We start from the raw sequence: 15137 nt of genomic DNA, 5'->3' as shown, positions 1-15137 counted from the left end.
CGGCGTGGGGGGGCGCCCTGGGGCGGAGGCCTAAGGCCCGATCGGGCCGGGGGAGGAAAGCGGACGGCAGCTGTGTGGGGCGCCCAAGAGGAGTCGAATATAGGAATGTGGTGCGTGGCGGGGTCGGGAGGAGGAGCGGGCCAAGTACTCGGAGGAGCTTTATAGGAGATCGGGGAATATGGGGCCCAAGGGGGGTGGCTTAAGGGGATGATGATGGAGGTTGTAGGGTAGGAGGCGGCCCTATAGGGGATGGTAGGAATATGCTGTATTGGGGGAGCTCGCTTTCGAAGAGGACCGGCAGCTGCTTTATTGCAGTGGGCCTTGTTGGTCGACAACCAGAGGGTGTTTATAGAGCCCCTAAGTAGTGAAGGAAAGGAGGGGCGTTCTGGGTTGAGGGGGTCCCTTTTGTTTCCTACCGGTGGAGCTGGTTCCCGGCTCTTGTTGCGCAGATAGGATTGCCGGGCCCCAACCCTTTTGTGTTTTTGGTCAGAGAGAACTGACTTGAAGTGTGTGTTTGGGGGGAGGAGGGGCAAGAAATTATTGCCCTCCAGTTGACGGGGCTCCAGTCATTAGTTTGTCTCTTTCCCTCTTCTTCACTCCCTTTTCTCTTCTTTAGTCCCCTTTTCCCTTCAGAATAAGACCCAGTCATTCCAACTTGCAGCTAAAGCTTGAAGAAACTGCGCTGCATTTGCAAACAAAAGCTCTTGTTGGAGATGACGGTACTGTTTAGGGTGTGAAACTGTCCATTGCGAACTACGATCTGGGTAGTGCAGTAATTAATTTCTCCGGGGGCTCCTCCCAACTAGTCTACGTTCCTTTCTTTCTTTCTTTCTTTTTTTTTTAATGTAGAAATACAACTTGCAAATCTAAATTGGGAAGGGGTAGGAGGAATGTTTCCTTCTTTGAGACCTAAAGCTGCAGTGTAGGTTTCAGTTTAAGAAGGGAGCAGTTATCTCATAGTTTCATTTTGGATTTAGGGAAATAGAAGGTGTTTTTGTGCATAATGGACAGTAATGAAATCGTTTAGTTTTTAGAGGTTGTCCTATTCGTCCTCTTAGTGCTATGCGCACAGATAAGTCTCCTTGTGTGAACTACTTGACGTCTTTGATCATTATAAAAACCTGTCTATATAGGAAAGTAGCTGTTAACCACGTTTGCTAAAGAGGCCAGTCAGATTCAGGGAGACTTCGAAATAAAAGTTTGGTGTATTGTGATGATCAGGATTTGCTTGTGAGCAGTTTGATGTTCAGATTTTTTAAAAAGGGAAGACGTAATCAAGGAGCTTTTTCTAATTTTGAGATGCCATTTGAGTTAAATTTTGAGTTTGAGATGCCTTGGGATGTGGCAAAGACAACCGGCACTGATAAATAAGGTAGTGTATTTTTAGTAAGAAATAAAAGGGAGTTAAAAAAATAAAAAGCCAAAATAGTAGAGCTTTGTTTTCTGGTATTTGTAAATTTTGTGTTTAGTAAATTTTGAAATAGGAATTCGATATGGGGAACAGTTTAAAAATGGAGGTTGACCAGTTCTTCTTAAAAACAACTATTAATTAGATTTAATAGTATTCTGGGTTTTATTTTTATTTATTTATTTTTTAAAAAGATGACCGGTAAGGGGATCTTAACTCTTGACTTGGTGTTGTCAGCACCACGCTCACCCAGTGAGCTAACCGGCCATCCCTATATGGGATCCGAACCCGTGGGCTTGGTGTTATCAACAACACCACACTCTCCCGCTTGAGCCACGGGCCGGCCCCGTATTCTGGGTTTTATTAAAGTCACTAGTGTGCTTACCTTTTTACAGATCATACCCCCAGGAAATTTCCTTTTTTGTTTTTATTTTTTGAATAATGCTATCTTAAATTGGGTTTAAAATAATGCTATTTTAAGCTTTTTGAAAAGTGTTGTATTTAAAAATAACAGTTTTTTAGTATTCATTTATTAAGGTAGCAAAGATTTTCTCCGCTGTTTTCAAGCAAAAGATTTTGACATATAGACATGTCCATATCCCTTGACTGCTTCTTTTATAGTTTTAAAGCACAAAATCAAGAGAAAAAAGAAATACATTTTTTCTTCATAAAGTTTAACTTCTGTAGTTGAAATTCATAAGGGCACAAAAGTGGGTTTTTCTTTGTTTGTTTGTTTTCCTGAAAGCATAAAGTTAAGTCAAAGCTCACTTAACTATTCAAGGACTCTCGGTTGCTATCAGAAATAGAAAAAAAAGTTTGAATTGTCTTGCCTTGTTTGAATCTAGATTTTCATTAAATAAATTGTGTGATACTTCACTGAGTTGTAAAGCAAGTAAGTATAATGAGTCATTGACTTTTAGAGAAATCAGGGAGGAAACTGAAGGGAAGAGATTGTCATTTGACAACTAATGCTAATTTAATCATAGTAAATTTCTACCTGATCTTCTCTGGGTTGCTTTAACCTTACAATTTTAAATGTTTGTTGAGATTGATCTCACTCTAGGTTTGGTTTTTGAGGCAGTTCGTAGTTGTGTCTTCCCTAGCTTGGCTAATGATTTGGTTTAAGTGTATCTGTATTCTGACTTCTTTAAAAGATGAGCCTTTTAAAGGAGTTCTCTGAAAGGAAAACACATTTTATCCTAACTTTCTTGTGTTTGCTAATTTAATTTTTTCTTTCTTTCAGATTGAAGTAAGTGAATTCAGATACAATTCAAGCTTGTTAGAGGGCTTTTTAAAAATAAAAAGTTGATTCGGTGCACGAGAGCAAATTACTGCTGCTTACCGTTCAGAGACTTACAGGTGCTTGCCTGCATTGCAATAAAGGACTCATATATTGAGCAAGACTTATATTTATCTCTTCGTTTTGGAGAGCCTAATAAACTGTTATTACAGTTTCTCTACTGACTTTAAAAAGTTTTGAAGTTTGGAAGACACCTTTGCAATTAACACAGCATGAGCACGGCCAGAACAGAGAACCCTGTTATAATGGGTCTATCCAGTCAAAATGGTCAGCTGAGGGGCCCTGTGAAGCCCAGTGGTGGCCCTGGAGGAGGGGGCACACAGACACAGCAACAGATGAACCAGCTGAAAAACACCAACACAATGAATAATGGCACTCAGCAGCAAGCACAGAGTATGACCACCACTATTAAGTAAGTGTTAGAATAAATAATAAACACAGTTGGGGAACCAAGATTTCTTTTTGTTACTTTGTTAACTACTTCCTTAATTTGACTATTTTGATTGCAAATAGAGGACAGATGACTTTGTTTTATGACTAGCATGTATTTGCAATAGAATAGTGTATTTCTGCCATAATTAATTCAGCAAGTAATCATAGGAACAGATGATTATGTATATTAATTTTGTTAGATTATTTTTTGAAACATTTCTGGTTTCCATATGTGGCTCAGTATAGGAGTTACTAGCTGAGTTTGTTATAAATGAATGAAATGATCAAATTCATCTTGGTTTTTGTCAATGTTGTATTTTTTCTAGTGTTGTAATTGCAGCTTACCCTAGTTTTAAATGGCAGTTAAAGCCAAGTTCAAGTTTTAAATTTAAAGACTTACCTACCCTTCTGAACTGCAAGTGTTTTCACTTGTAGGAAACATCCTTTATTTTTTTTTGCTTATGGAACTTTGCTTTTCTACTTTTTTTTTTTTTTTTTTAAATGGCATTTTCCTCCTTTTAGACACACAAAATAAATCATGGGGAATTCAGGTTTTTAAACTCTTGGGAACACATTTCTGTATAGTCCCAAACCCCTTTGACTCTAAAATTTGAGAACCTCATCTTACTACAGAATATTTTTTCATTGAAAGCTGGAAGTTTGTAGGCTGTCATCTTTAAGTGCCTACTTTAAATTATTTGAATGGTAACTGTCACTCTGAAGATTCACCTATAGGAAATTAACATTCAAGATTCTTGACCCAATTGAGGTTTGGCTTTTGCTAAGCATCTACCCATGTAAAATAATTTAACCTCTACAGATCTTCATAAGATGGTGATACTTGGCTGAACTAAAGTGTATGTTTTATTACAACCTAGATCTTTTCATTTCCTAGAGAAAAATAGCCCTTACAGGCTACTAAAATGGTAGCTCACTAGAATAGTGGTTCACTAGTGACCTAAGAGTATATGAATTCCCAGTAGAATTGGTTTGATCAGTGAGAGAATTGGCATTAGTGAATATTCTATTATTTTTAAGGTGAATGCTTTAATTGGTACAGAAATAAGGACTATTTTCTAAATTATAGTTTGTCTTGACAAAATATGAATAGGCTAGCAAAATTTAGGCTATTTTTAAGGATAGAAACATATGTTACTTCTTTATAAGAGAATTTTTTATTTAAAAAATTCTGGTTTGAGACAACAGTGGGTTTTGCTTTTTCTTTTTTGCTTTTCCTAGGATTAATGGTTTTTCAATTCTGTCACTTATTCAAATCTCAGTTTATGTGCCATCTCTTCCATGAGGTCTTCTAGATCCCCTCAACTGTCTTCATAACCCTTCTAATACTTATCTCTCACTTATTTTCTCATTTTAAATAGTTTGTTTTTTACTTCATAAGATTATAAATTCCTTCTGGGCAGGTTTTGCATTGTATCTTAACCATTATTCACTATTTCTTGAATTTGACAGTTATGGCAAGCTGGCCTACTAGGATGTTGAACTGACGTTTTTGCTCAGAAACTTTGAATGGTATAGGCTGAAATGAAAGACTTCAGTAGCCTTGGAATTGGTAACAAAGAGTTCTGGTGTTAGATTATTTGCCTCATGTGGGCACTAGCTTTAAAATAAGTGCTTATTTTTCTAACTCAAGCCTTTGAGATGCTTTGGGGCTCATATGTAAGAATAACTACAATGAAATCAGTGAAAAGTTTTATTTTAAAGATGACACAGTTGAAAGCATCGTCTGCAGATGTTTCCTGACGATCTTTTTTTAATTTGTTTTATTTGAGGTTTTTTACCTGAATAAAAAGAAATTTGGTTGTTTATGTTTTCCTTTTTTAAATTCTCTTTCATGGTTTCAAGCATCTCCAGTAAAATAGATTAAGAGAAATTAACAGCTATACTGAGTTCTTATCTTTCCAGCTACTATGCTGAGTGCTTTACATAAATTGATATACTTGTTAATACTTCATTTTATATATGAGAGAGTAGAGGTTTAAAAAATGACTAGTGCGAAGTCACAGATCTAATAAGTAGTAGAGTCAGGACTTGAACTCAAGCCTGAAATTTCAGAGTCTTTGGTTTTAACTTGCCACCAGAAGGTACAAACTCAGATGCCTACAGAGGACTGTACCAAATTAGAGGACGCGTGCTCTGTTTAAAGGGAGCAGCAGCTTGACTTTAAACTCTACTTACTAAGCTATCAAACTGTTGCCATACAGAAATTTGGAACAGTGTTGTTAAAGCTTCCAGTTTTCCAAGAAAAGCCAGAATCTAAACTTTTATGTAAAATCTCCTGATTTTTTTAAATATTGGCAACTAATATAAATTAAAACACACACATACACAGTGTAGGTCAAATAAAACATGTTTTAACAGAATATATACTACACTGCTTCTCTTAAAAAGTTGGATGCCTTCATCCCTTCGGTTCTTGATTTTTTTTTTTAAGATGACCAGTAAGGGGATCTTAACCCTTGACTTGGTGTTGTCAGTACCACGCTCACCCAGTGAGCCAACCGGCCATCCCTATATGGGATCCAAACCCGCAGCCTTGGTGTTATCAGCACCACACACTCCTGAGTGAGCCATGGGCCGGCCCTTGATTTTTGTTCCTCCCTAGATTATTCTTCGTAAGAACACTTTTTCTAAAGTTAACTCTCTTGTAACTGTATTAAGTAAATGGCGATATATTAAACTTACTGTGGTTTTTTAGAACTTAATTACAATTGAGATGAGTCATCTTTGCATTATTAGGTAGAATGTTATGGATTTTGATACTTCAAATTTACTGTATTCTCTCTAGACCTGGTGATGACTGGAAAAAGACTTTAAAACTCCCTCCAAAGGATCTAAGAATCAAAACTTCGGTAAGTTGGTTATAAAATTAAAGTGAGGAAACTCTAGAAGTGAAGTAGTTGTAACAGTAGACATTGTTTATGCTTGAGTTGAAGTGGTTGAAATTGTATCGGTCATATATATTGGATTGCCAAAATTTTTCACCATTCTTTGGAATTATATAATAATATAATCAGCATGTATATGTTTAAATAATGTGTTTATATACATCCACATGTTATCTAATTTATGGAATGCTGTTAGGGTATTCAAGGTGTTTTCTCAAATTTTTCTTTTGCTCCCAGTAAGATATTCATGCTAGGTATTATCCCCGTTTTGTGGATGAGAAAACGGGAATTCAGAGAAGTTATTTTTCTTAGCCCAGTATTCTCAACCAGGGGAGATTTTGTCCACCAAGGGACATTTAGCAATAGCTAGAGACATTTTTGATTATTTGGGCGGGGAGGAGTTTGCTATAGGACAGTTCCTTACAACAGAGAATTCTCTTGTCTAAAACGTCAACACTGCTGAGCTTGAGAAACCCTCACTGAACCATGGGTATTTGTAGCTCATGAGTGGTGGAGCTAGGGTTTGACTTTACATCTTGTGATATGCAATTCATAGTAGGATACTTGCATAGAAATAATAGTATTCCACCAGTCGTTAGAAGACTATGACCACAGAGTAGCCTTTCCCCAACACACAGCTTTTAAATGGCTTGTTTGTGTTGAAGGAAGCATGATTATTCTCCAGGAAAGGTTGAAATATAAATTAAAAGTAATCTGTTTGTTGTTTATTTTATTATTATTTTTTTGCGGCTGGCCAGTACAGAATTTGAACCCCTGACTTTGGTGTTATAACACCGTGCTCGAACTGAACTAAGTGGCTACCCCTGCATATGTTTCTATTTAAGAATGGGTAAATGAAGAATTAGGGTCTCCCAGACAAATTTTCTTAAGGATGCTAATACCAAAGGACACAGTTGTACTTTATTATTGTTGTTTGTTTTGTTTGTTTGACTAGGATGTGACCTCCACAAAAGGAAATGAGTTTGAAGATTACTGTTTGAAACGGGAGTTATTGATGGGAATTTTTGAAATGGGGTGGGAAAAGCCTTCTCCTATTCAGGTATGTTTACCCTTTTTATCACATTCATAAGGTTATATGTCAAGCATTATATACTTTCCTTTTAGATGTGTGGCGGTAATGTAACGAATCAGTATTTCTCTCTTATGTATTTACACACACACTATTTTTCTGAACTTAAGGGTAAGTTACAAAATCATGCCGCTTTACCTCTAAATATTTCAGTGCGTATTTGCTGAGAATAGGGATATTCTCCTGAGAATAGGGATATTCTCTTTTATAATCATAGTAAAGTTTATCTTCAATCAGTTTAACATTGATACAATGTTTCTGTTTCATCTGTCATTTGTTTTCTAATCATTAATTGATCCAAAAATGTTCTTTTTTTTTTTAAAGATAACCGGTAAGGGGATCTTAACCCTTGACTTTGGTGTTGTCAGCACCACGCTCAGCCAGTGAGCGAACCGGCCATCCCTATGTGGGATCCGAACCCGGGGCCTTGGTGTTATTAGCACCACACTCTACCGAGTGAGCCACGGGCCGGCCCCAAAAATGTTCTTTATAGCATTTTTTCCCTTCTTGCGTGGGATCCAGTCTAGGATCAGGTATCACATGTAGTTGTTATGTCTCTTCAACTGCTTTTAATGGTGAGCATTTCCCCAATTTTTTCTTTGTCTTTTTATGATATTGACGTATTAAAAATATGCCCTCTCCCTTTTTTTTTTTGATAGAACATTTCTCATTTAGGGTTTGTCTGATATTTCCATGTGAATTAGATTAAAGTTACACTTTCTCAGTCAGAACACTGCAAATGTCATCTTATGGCCTTCTCAAGGTATCACATTTGAAGATGTACATAGTGTCCATCTAGTCCTCATTGGTGATGTTAATTTTTAATTACCCTGTCAAGGTGTTCTCTGATTTTTTTACTGCCCCTCTCACTCCCCCTTGAAACTAATAAGCAATCTGGGGAGTATTTTAAGACCATGCAAATATCCTATTCATCAAAATTTTCCTTTAGTTTTAGCATTCATTGATGATTCTTGCTTTATGTCATCTTTACTCTGATGGGTTATGATGAGTTTTCAACTCTAGCTCTCCCTCCACATTTGGCCCCTATAAAGAAAAGCCTTCCCTTATCCCCTCTTTACTTATCTATTGTTAGTATGGATTCCTTTTTTTTTTCTTCTTTAATGATGTTTTTGTTCTCAGATTGTCCCAGATTTGGCCAGTGTCAGCTCCTTCAGTCTGGTTCCTGTGTTTTTGTGATGTGCCTCCTTCATTTTTCTTGAGCACTTCCTTCCTTTTGACATAACATGATGCCAGGCTTATCTTATACCTACCCTGCCCAGCCTCGGAATCCAAGGAATCCAGATTCCTTTAAGTGGGGGGTAATATTAGGGACCAAGATCCAGGCACTTTGCTACTTGGTCCTTTCAGCGGAAAAAGTAAGAAAACATATGCATATATGTACACACACACATACATATGCGTGTACCTATATATACCCAAATTGACAATGTCTTTGCCTTTTTGGGGGATGGGAGGGTGGGGATGGCTGGCTGGTGCAGGGATTCAAACACTTGACCTTGGTGTTGTAACACTGCACTTAAACGAGCTGAGCTAACCGGCCAACCCCAAATTGATGAATGAAGACAGCAGGCACATGTTTAAGTTGATGAAACGATTGAATCCAAGCTGTGCTAAGGACAAACCTTGTGACATCACTGAGTCCTTTTTCATTGAGCAAACGTATAGAGTGACCTAGAAAGTGACACTGGGAATTCTGTGATGAACAAGACAGATGAGGTTCCTGTCCTATACTCTGGTGGAAAGGAAAGCTAATTGTACAAGTAATTTCAGTATAATATGATGAGTACCTTTCTAGTGTACGAACCCATTAGGGGAAGATGGGACAACCTGGAAGAAGTGATCCATGTTTTAAACAGAGAATACTGGGGTAGTGATTGCCCAGAGGTGATAGTTTGTTTTGGCTGGAGTAAGTATCAAGACAAGGCTATGCATCATCAGATAGGCATTTGGGTGTAGATATTAGAAATGCCTAGGAATATAGACTATGATGTAGTTCATGTTAATTCATTTTGTCTACACAAATGAAAAGTCTTTTGTTGGTTGTTTTTGGTGGCTGGCTGATACAGGGATTGAACCCTGGACCTTGGTGTTATTAGCACCGTGCTCTAACCAACTGAGTTAACCAGCCAGCCCTCAAATGAAAAGTTTTATTTATTATTTATTTATTTATTTTTTAAAAGATGACCAGTGAAGGGATCTTAACCCTTGGCTTGGTGTTGTCAGTACCACGCTCAGCCAGTGAGCCAACCGGCCATCCCTATATAGGGATCCGAACCCATGGCCATGGTGTTATCAGCTCCACACTCTCCCGAGTGAGCCACGGGCCGGCACTAAATGAAAAGTTTTATGAGAGCTCTTACACTGTAGAGACTGCATCATTCAACTTTTACCTTCAGTACATAACACAGTGCCTGTGCATATTTAGAATGCTTTGAGGAAATTAAGGTAAGCTATGTCTACAGGCAAACTTGGTATAGGGAGTCATCCAGGTTGAATTTCAACTTCCCTCTTTCCTAAGTTGATTATTTGGGTTATCTCTCTCAGCATCAGTTTCTTGACCTATAAAATCAGGGTAATAGTGTATACCATAGGGTTGTTGTGAAGATTAAGTGAAATAATTCATATGCTTACTGCAGTGACTAATATGTGATAACTGCACAATAATTATGGGTTATTTCATTATAATAGTTTTATCAAAAAAGGAAATTGGTTAATTTAGCAGACCTAATTCTTTTTTTTTTTTGTCTTTTTCATGACCAGTAAGGGGATCGCAACCCTTGGTGTGGTGTCGCCCACACCACGCTCAGCCAGTGAGCGCACCGGCCATTCCCATATAGGATCCGAACTCGCGGCGGGAGCGTTGCTGCGCTCCCAGCGCTGCACTCTCCCGAGTGCGCCACGGGGTCGGCCCAGACCTAATTCTTAATGGACACGTGTTGACTCCTATTTTTTACCTGTATTAAATATTTTTTTATTTTTAAGATGACCAGTAGGGGGATCTTAACCCTTGACTTGGTGTTGTCACCACCACGCTCCGTCAAGTGAGCTAATTGGCCATCCCTACATAGGGGTCTGAACCCGCGGCCTTGGCATTATCAGCACCACACTCTCCCAAGTGAGCCATGGGCTGACCCTTGTATTAAAATTTAAAATTGACTTTGTTACTTGCACTCTCACTGTTAGCATATAGCAGTTAGGCAGTAAACTCCCTAGCCACTTAACCATTGTGACATCTAGCTTTTTCTGCAAAATAGAAATAAGTAGTCTCCCTCACAGAGATTTTATTGTGAGAGTCAAATGTATTGTATAAACAAAATATTTTGAAATAGCAAAGTATTGTATTGTACTTGTAAAACAATATTAAGTATTGTTTTAGATATCTAAGACCACCATTCGTATTGCCTTTTTTTTCCTTTCTTAATTTGTCCAGAGAATCCATGGAAAGTACAAAATAATGTGTTTCTAGAGTCATTCAGAGTAACATTATAAATATTAGGATTTTATAACAAAAAGAAATTTACAAGTCCCCTAGAAAAATTCAACCTTGTGTTGTTGAGCTGCCCTCTGCTATTCTTTCCATTCTTACTTCTCTTTACTTGTTTTTTTTTCCCCTTCCTAAATGTTTCTATTGTCTTCTGTAGTGCTTGGTTTTACAATTTTATCCAGGCATTTCCCCCCAAATGTTAAAACCTTCTTGATGAGATGGGTGAGTCTTCTGCATTTGAATCTTTTTGAGAGGTGGAATTTAGTTGCACTTTGGATATAAGATTATTGCAGAATGAGGCATTTAAAATTACATGTTCTCAAAGGAAGTTTTATGCTGACAGGCTGGTACCAGATATACTACAGATTGTTCTCACACATCTTTCTTTGGTGTAGCCATCTGTGACTTTATTTCTAGGTCTGCGTGTTATGCCCAGTAGCTTTACAGGAACACAGACTTCCTTGGAGGGCCTAAGAACCTAATAATTTCTCTGCTTAGCATTGTGAAACTACATACTAACTTTGGGATTTTGATAGAGAGATGGCAGCTATTGCTGCTTCCAGACCCCAGGCATACCTTTTGAAGATTTTTTTGTAGATAATTTAAGAAGGTAAAGAAATGACAGGACTAGGGGAACATGGAAGCTCCTCACTGTTAGCAACAAAATTTTATACCAAGTCAGGAATCTCAAATTGTTTTGTCAACTAAGTCTAACAAGGATTCATAGTTTCTTATTTGTACTTAGGAATTATAGCAGTCTGAATTGTTTAGTAAAGTCATTCTTCCTGCTAACAGTGGGTTTATTATGGCTAAACGAATTGTTTTCCTAAATTCTTAAGTCTTTAAATGCAGCATCTTCCTACTGGTTCATTGTAAAATTGGGTGTGTTTCTTAAATTAGAGATATCATTGGAAATTATACCTTTTGTCTCCTTTTTTCTGGGTGGCCAGGAACACCTGTAACAACCATTGCTATCTCCACAGTACCCATAGTTGTCCCCATCCCCCTCTGGAAATTAAGGTTCTTACTCTCAGCTGGCTTTGGGAAGTAAGAGGAAGCAGCTACTCCAAATGCAGCTAGTTGGGCAATTTTGAGCTTTTGTAAATACTATACTATTGTAAAATGCCTTTCGATACTAGGAAATTAGAAAGTATACCATTCAAAAGCTGTTGAAACCAACTTTTGGGGTTGGCTCAGTAGGTTAGAGTGCAGTCTTGTAACACCAAGGTCAAGAGTTTGGATACCGATAAGCCAGCTATCCCCCAAAAACCAGAAAAGAAACCAACTTGAAATAGCTTAAGCAAAAGGAAATTTATTGAAAGAATGTTAGGAGTTTATAAGCTTAATCAGAAATCTGGAGAAACACATTTGGAAATGGCTAAGAATCAAGGCAGCTCTGAAAGGGCTTAGGAAGCTGTAATGGATGCACTATAACAATTTAGATTCTTAGGAAAGAGCACGTGTCTACCACTTAGCTTAGAAGGTTGGCCAGACTTGATTTATTGGGGTAGGGAAGGGGAGGGATATAGTTGCTTACAAGGAAGTTGGGGTGCTACTAGAAAAGGGATATTAGGGTAACCAAAACACAACAAATACCTATTGGATCAATCCCTAAACCTTACAGTGGAGCATGGACTTGGAGATGTAAGGTTGTGGGGTTGGGTTTTTTTGTTGTTGTTTTAATTTTGGTCATAGCTTCATTGAGATATAAATCACATATCACATAATTCATACATATAAAATGTACAAGTCAATGGTTTTTAGCATATTTAGAGTTGTGCAACCATTACCATAATCAGCTTTAGAAAAATTTTTATCACTCCCAATAAGAAACTCCGTTAGCATGGGCTGGCTTGCTAGCTCAGTTGGTTAAAGCGGGCTGATAACACCAAGGTCCAGGATTCAATCCCTGTACCAGCCAGCTGCCAAAAAAATTTAAAAATTAAATTAAAAAAAAGAAAAAGAAGTTTTGTTAGCAGTTACCCCTCATTTTCCCCCAGCCCTAAGCAACTAATAATCTACTTTCGGTCTCTGTAGAAATGCCTATTATGGACATTTCATATAAATGGAGTCATATAGTATGTGGTCTTCTGTGACTGGCTTCTTTCACTTTGCGTAATGTTTTCAGGATTCATCTATGTTGTAGCATGTATCAGTACTCCATTCCTTTTTATTGTCAAATAATATTCCACTGTATGTGTACACCACTTTTGGTTTATCCCTTCATCAGTTGGTGGACTTTTGGGTTTCTATTATTATGTATAATGCTGCTATGAACATTCATGTGGGGATCTTTTTGTTTTTCTTGGGTATATATGTAGACTAGCTGGTTCTTATTGTAACTCTATGTTTAATCTTTTGAGGAATTGTCAGACTGTTTTCTGAAGTAGCTGTACATTCCCACTAGCAGTGTGATGAGGATTTCAATTTCTCCACATCCTTTCCTACATGTTGTTATTTGCAGGTCTAAGTTTGAATCCTGTTTCTAGCATTTCTTGTTCTGTGACCTTGGGCAAAACAACTAATCCTAAGGATCCATTTTGTCATTCGTAAAACATAAATTACCTAACTTGAAAGGTGTAAATAATATAAAGTATGTTAGTACCTGGCATTGTGTCCAGCATGTAGTAAGTTTTTAAGCAATTCTTAGTTTCCTTCCTTTTTTCCCTTTTCCCTGGCAGCTCCCCATGATTTTCTCTTGGGTTTCATAGCTGTCTGAACCTGACTTGAATTCTCTGGCTTCATATTACCTAGTCTCCTTACGAAAGAGTGATAAGAGACAGTGTGGATTTGCTGAATTCTCTGTTAATCACAATGGCCATTGTACGAGCCTAAATAGGTTTCATAGCTGTCTGAACCTGACTTGAATTCTCTGGCTTCATATTACCTAGTCTCCTTACAAAAGAGTGATAAGAGACAGTGTGGATTTGCTGAATTCTCTGTTAATCACAATGACCATTATACGAGCCTAAATGTCAATGCATTTTAATTTACAGACAATTGTATATACTCTGTTAAAGCTTTATCTCTAAAATATTTTGTTATGCCTGTCAATGAGGGCAGAAGAATAGAAGTCAGTGGCCTTAATCCAAGTGAGTCAGAAGGTGAACTAAAAATGGAAATTAGGATACACTCAATCTAATTTTGCCCTCCTTCACTTCATTAAAAAGTTGTATAAAGAACCTGACCTAGCAGTTCATTGAGAGACTACACATTTAAAAATTACCTTTTTTAATGCTATAGAAGTGAGTAGTGTGCAGGTAGCCTGTTAAGAACCCTGGCTCCTGGCACTGCAGAACCACAGAATACAATGAACCTGTGGAGGTAATGGGAGCTTCTGGAACAATTGAAGATTAACATGGTTGACTCAAAGTAGGAGGGAAGAGATTAACACTAAAGAGTCAAAGCCACGATTTTCTTCTTTACTTCACCATAATAAGCAGACCATTTAGTGCTGGCTATAGGAACAAGATAATAGTATTGTCACTGGATCATTTTCACAGTTCTAGCAGCTGTGTTATTCAGAGTATGTGGATGGAACCCATGTGACCCATGTGATTGGGGTTCTAGGTGGAAATGATATCATGATGTGAGATGGAAGTCATGCTGCTTATGACTTAGCTATTTCTACAATAACAGTTTTAAAGTGCTAGTATGTGTGTGTGTGTGTGTGTGTGTGTATATATATATATATATATTTTTTTTTTTTGGTCATTAGCCCAGGCATAGAAGGAACAAATTATGTCAGTGATTGTGAATCAGTTTCCTAATTTTTTACTTTTTATAAATTAAAAATGCAGCATCATATCCTTTTTAACAAATGAATAACTAGTTGAATTTTTTCAACCATTCATTGTACAGTTGTGTTTTAACTTCCAGGTCAGATAAGTGAATGGACTTTTTTTTTTTTTTACCTTTTTGTCTTTTTTCGTGACTGGCAACGGATCGCAACCCTCAGTGTCGCGCCCGTACCGGACCGGGACCAGCAACGGGATCGCAACCCTCGGTGTTGCGCCTGCATCTTGCTCAGCCAGTGAGCAGCCGGTCTGTATGTGGGATCCGAACCCTCGTCGGGAGTGCCCCCGCGCTCCCAAGCGGCGCACTGTAGCAGTGCGCCACTAGGCCGGCCCGTGAATGGACTTTTCTTACTCTATTTTGTCAGTGTCAACAGGATGATTGGATTATAATTCAGTGAATAGCTTATTTAACCTTTAAGAAGCCTTGGTAAAAATGTCCCTGTTTTTAAGATTTGAAGATTCTGATTTTTCTTGTGATCTCTTTTTACTCAAAATATGTTAGTATGGGAGTTCTGTTTTTATGATATAATTTGCCAAATGATAGAGCATAGGATGTTTTTAAGCAGCATATTGAACCATTCAGTAAGTCCTTCACAAATATGATACCGATCTACGATCACTAGGGTATATGCCTTAATTTATATTTTAGTAGTGATGAGTGAAACTTTCTATAGTTTTGAAGCAGAAAGGAAAAAAAAA

General features: G+C 37.6%; 1 protein-coding gene across 1 annotated transcript in view; it reads left to right on the top strand.

Annotated features, from left to right (window-relative positions):
• The first annotated feature begins 1214 nt into the window (after positions 1-1214).
• The window catches only part of DDX6 (DEAD (Asp-Glu-Ala-Asp) box helicase 6), a 33465-nt gene continuing 19542 nt past the window's right edge, over positions 1215-15137 (top strand). The window contains exons 1-4 of the mRNA XM_008577839.1: positions 1215-1372; positions 2652-3120; positions 5947-6010; positions 7002-7106. Coding sequence (XP_008576061.1) covers positions 2921-3120; positions 5947-6010; positions 7002-7106 — 369 coding nt within the window. The 5' untranslated portion in view covers positions 1215-1372; positions 2652-2920. The remainder of the gene's footprint in view (positions 1373-2651; positions 3121-5946; positions 6011-7001; positions 7107-15137) is intronic.

The sequence above is a fragment of the Galeopterus variegatus genome, unplaced genomic scaffold (assembly GCF_000696425.1).
Source record: "Galeopterus variegatus unplaced genomic scaffold, G_variegatus-3.0.2 Scaffold1586, whole genome shotgun sequence".
NCBI lineage: Eukaryota > Metazoa > Chordata > Mammalia > Dermoptera > Cynocephalidae > Galeopterus > Galeopterus variegatus.
Note: the sequence above shows the minus strand (reverse complement) of the source record. Positions and strands in the feature narration are given on the sequence as shown.